This window comes from Priapulus caudatus, unplaced genomic scaffold (genome assembly GCF_000485595.1).
Source record: "Priapulus caudatus unplaced genomic scaffold, Priapulus_caudatus-5.0.1 Scaffold1917, whole genome shotgun sequence".
NCBI lineage: Eukaryota > Metazoa > Priapulida > Priapulimorpha > Priapulimorphida > Priapulidae > Priapulus > Priapulus caudatus.
This window is the reverse complement of record NW_014578978.1, coordinates 25,986-29,284: the sequence shown is the minus strand read 5'-3', so window position 1 is coordinate 29,284 and position 3,299 is coordinate 25,986. Positions and strand designations below refer to the sequence as shown.

General features: G+C 44.6%; 1 protein-coding gene across 1 annotated transcript in view; it reads right to left on the bottom strand.

The window, feature by feature from the left end:
• The window catches only part of LOC106817899 (UPF0553 protein C9orf64-like), an 8,739-nt gene extending 5,993 nt beyond the window's left edge, over window positions 1-2,746 (bottom strand). Inside the window, 3 exon segments of the mRNA XM_014822610.1 lie at window positions 1,582-1,714; window positions 2,176-2,270; window positions 2,663-2,746. Coding sequence (XP_014678096.1) covers window positions 1,582-1,714; window positions 2,176-2,270; window positions 2,663-2,746 — 312 coding nt within the window.
• Window positions 2,747-3,299: the final 553 nt, after the last annotated feature.

Here is a 3,299-nt window from a genome sequence, read left to right as displayed (position 1 = left end):
GTTCGAACCCCCCGAACACCCCCTGGCTACGGGCCTGCCAGTAGTACTTACTTTTACCAAATTTAGACCAAATGAGTGGGCTCTTGCCAGAGAGAATATAGTAATAGTACTACTAAGTACGTTTTAAGTAAAAAAATGCAAAGATAACATCGAAAACTATTCAGAATGAAATTATTGAAGCAAAATTAGAAGGGGGTTATTACCCCCAAGAGGGTACCAGTCTATAACAAAGCAATCAACGGTGGCGCAGCCTGGCGGCGATCTGTCGCAGCCCAGAAAACAAGTCGGGTCGGCCCCCCGTCCCCCCTAAAAAAACTCCTCGGAAAACATCAACTTATTTTTCAGTATTTTTTCTGCTTAAAAATCTATATTTTTTTTTTTTTAATTGGAGAAAAAAAATTTCCGTGGGCCAGAAAAAAGGGCAACTCAAAATTTTTAGGGGGGTGGGTGCGCACCCCCTGCACCCCCTGGATCCGCCCCTGATTAAACAAACGAGTCAGTTTGTTTTCCGAGACAGTAGTGGTCACACACATACCCTGTACATTATGTACACAAGACATTTTTTGGGACTTTTACGAGCGCACTGTGTCTACCTTTCTTGCTCACAGACCGCACTGATTCGCAATGAAGGTGAGAGCACAACAGGCTCACTAATATCATCAAAATTATTCATTATGGACGCTTAAAGTCAACGATTTGTGCTCTAAAATCGGCCTCAACGTAATGTCAAGCGAGCGAAGGCGCTGCCATGTTGGATGACGTAGGCTAAATCTGATGCGCTGATTGGTCTGAGATGGAGTTATCGGCTTTTGCTAAAAAAACGAGCATGGCGCATGTCGGCTGCATAAAACGTTATATTCAACTGTGAAATGCGGTATTTGCGAAGAAATGAATTTTACCTTCAGATGGAGATTGGTGTAAGCTATTTTGCGGTACCCTTAAGTCAATATTTTCGGCAATGGCGTTTATCGGTTTTTGCGCCTGAACTCTTCATATGTTCTCTGAAAACTAGGGGAGAATAATACAACGAGAGGGTGAACAACAAACAGTGCCAAACAGCACGCTTACGCGTCTTTGTCTTAGTTATCCTAATATAGTTAGCCTAATATAGTTTAATTAAACTTCTCTTTTACTTTCACACGCTCTCTCGCTATCTCTTTCTCTGTCTCTGTCTCTCTTTCTCTCGCGCTCGTTCTTTCTTTCTTTCGCGTTCTTACTCTTTCTCTTTCTCTCGCTCTCTCTCGCGCTCTCTCTCTTTCTTTCTCTCTCTCTCTTGGAAACGTGTCCTTTATAAACAGGTGGAGATTTCTACAGGAGTGACCGCTGACACAAGTTTGACTGTTGATAATCTACATTACAGTATATATATATAGTATATAGCATATATAGCATATATTGTATATAGAGGTCATGCGAGGGAAACGTGTCCTTTATAAACAGGTGGAGATTTCTACAGGAGCGACCGCTGACACAAGTTTGACTGTTGATAATCTACATTACAGTTTACGGATTTCGCGAGCAACTCTGAGGGCCGAGACGAGGGGACCGCGTGCGCGCGTGGTTGCCGTGGCGACGCCGTACCTCCAGCGGCCTGTTGACGGCTGCGCAGAGAGATAAGTAGCCTGTGAGGTCGCGACCTCTGTGTCGCACGGTGAACGCTCGCTGCTCGTCCTCCGACCAGAACGAGAAGTTCAGCGTGTCGATGAAGAACACCCTGCAAGGAACAACCTGCAGGTTCGCGGAACATCACCGACATATGTAGGAACATCCGGTGGCCTTCTTCGCACTTGACAGCTGGCGTTGTGGCGCCATCTACTGGTTAGATTTGCTCCTAGGGGCGTTTTTTCGTAGGGAGAAGACCAGGAATGGTCGGTACATGAGCATTACTGAGCGCTGAATTTGCCGCAGAGCATACTTTTCTCCGATTGGTCAAAATTGCATTGTATTAAGTCAAGTATTAGTTGATCGTGCATATATTGTGGACTGCAAACCTGGACACCTTACCTACAATCCGTACCCTAAATGTGCAGCTTTGGTTTGTTTATACGACGTACTAGATACAATAATGTAACCCAAACCCAAGAGGATAGGGGGGGGGGTAACTATAACTATCCTCTTGGGTTTGGGTTACATTATTGTGTCTAACGACGTACGTGTAGTAAGCACAATTCTTACCAGGCTACTGATGCCCTGTCAGCCGTTTTCGGCTTGAAATCTGGAAGTTGATCTTCACTGACCTTGTGCTTATTTTTTCCCATCACATCTGCAAGCTGCAAACAAAAATATATGACAGTACAACAGATTGTACGTGAAATTTACAAGGCGCTTTCTGTTTTTCAGTTGATTAGAGTTTTGTCGGATTGTTCGATATCTGCCTGCTCAACTCTATTTGGTTCTCAAACTCAAATTAAGTGACTTAACCTTTGCCACGACTTTTGGGCAGGTAGATATATATACGATAGTCTAGCTACGTGAAAGATCACCCTGCTATTACGCAGCTACCCGGTGTTTGAACCTAGATCTGGAGTGGATGTTTCATCTTTTAAACGTACACTATCAAGCAGATCTATAGTACAGTATAGTGTAGATGTACGATATAGTGTAGAGCTGTCAGAACTGTTAGACTGGTTCTGTTATAGCTACGTTATCGCGTCTAACATACGTGGTGCGCTAGCTTTTCCACGATGAAGGCAGCTGCCTCGCGTGGTAGCATCACGCATGACGATGCATCCTTTATAGCAACCATCGCTCACTATCCTTCCTGCGTCTCTACGTCTGCAAGTTACACACACAGTAACACGTCTAGCCCGACCAGGCTGTGCGACCGATTGTCTATACATTGTCTATACGCACGCATGGGTGTGTGTGTGTGTGTGTGTGTGTGTGTGTGTGTGTGTGTGTGTGGTGTGGAACGACGTGTATGGGAGTGGGTTGCGTAACGATATAGTCATCTTTGCGCGTCTAGGCGTTTGTTGTTATTGCAACCGTCGAGGTGACGACGAGACGCGTAAATTGCTTTGTGTTAGCTTCTTTGCATGTCTGTTGTCTGGAGGGCCGGTATTATTATATATAGCGCTTGAGCGGCTGCTATAATTTCATCGCTTGATAAGAGGCCGACGCTGTGCTATGCTTGGACATACAACAAGAATAAACAAACATCAACTCTAGGCGTTAAACTTAGAGTTGAGGTACAACAACGCCAGAAATGCAGTGACGCTTGACATACAGCCAGCAAGTAAAATTCAGCCAGCAGTGCGACTTCAAATCAAGGAAACTCCTTTTCAGGTCAATTGTACATT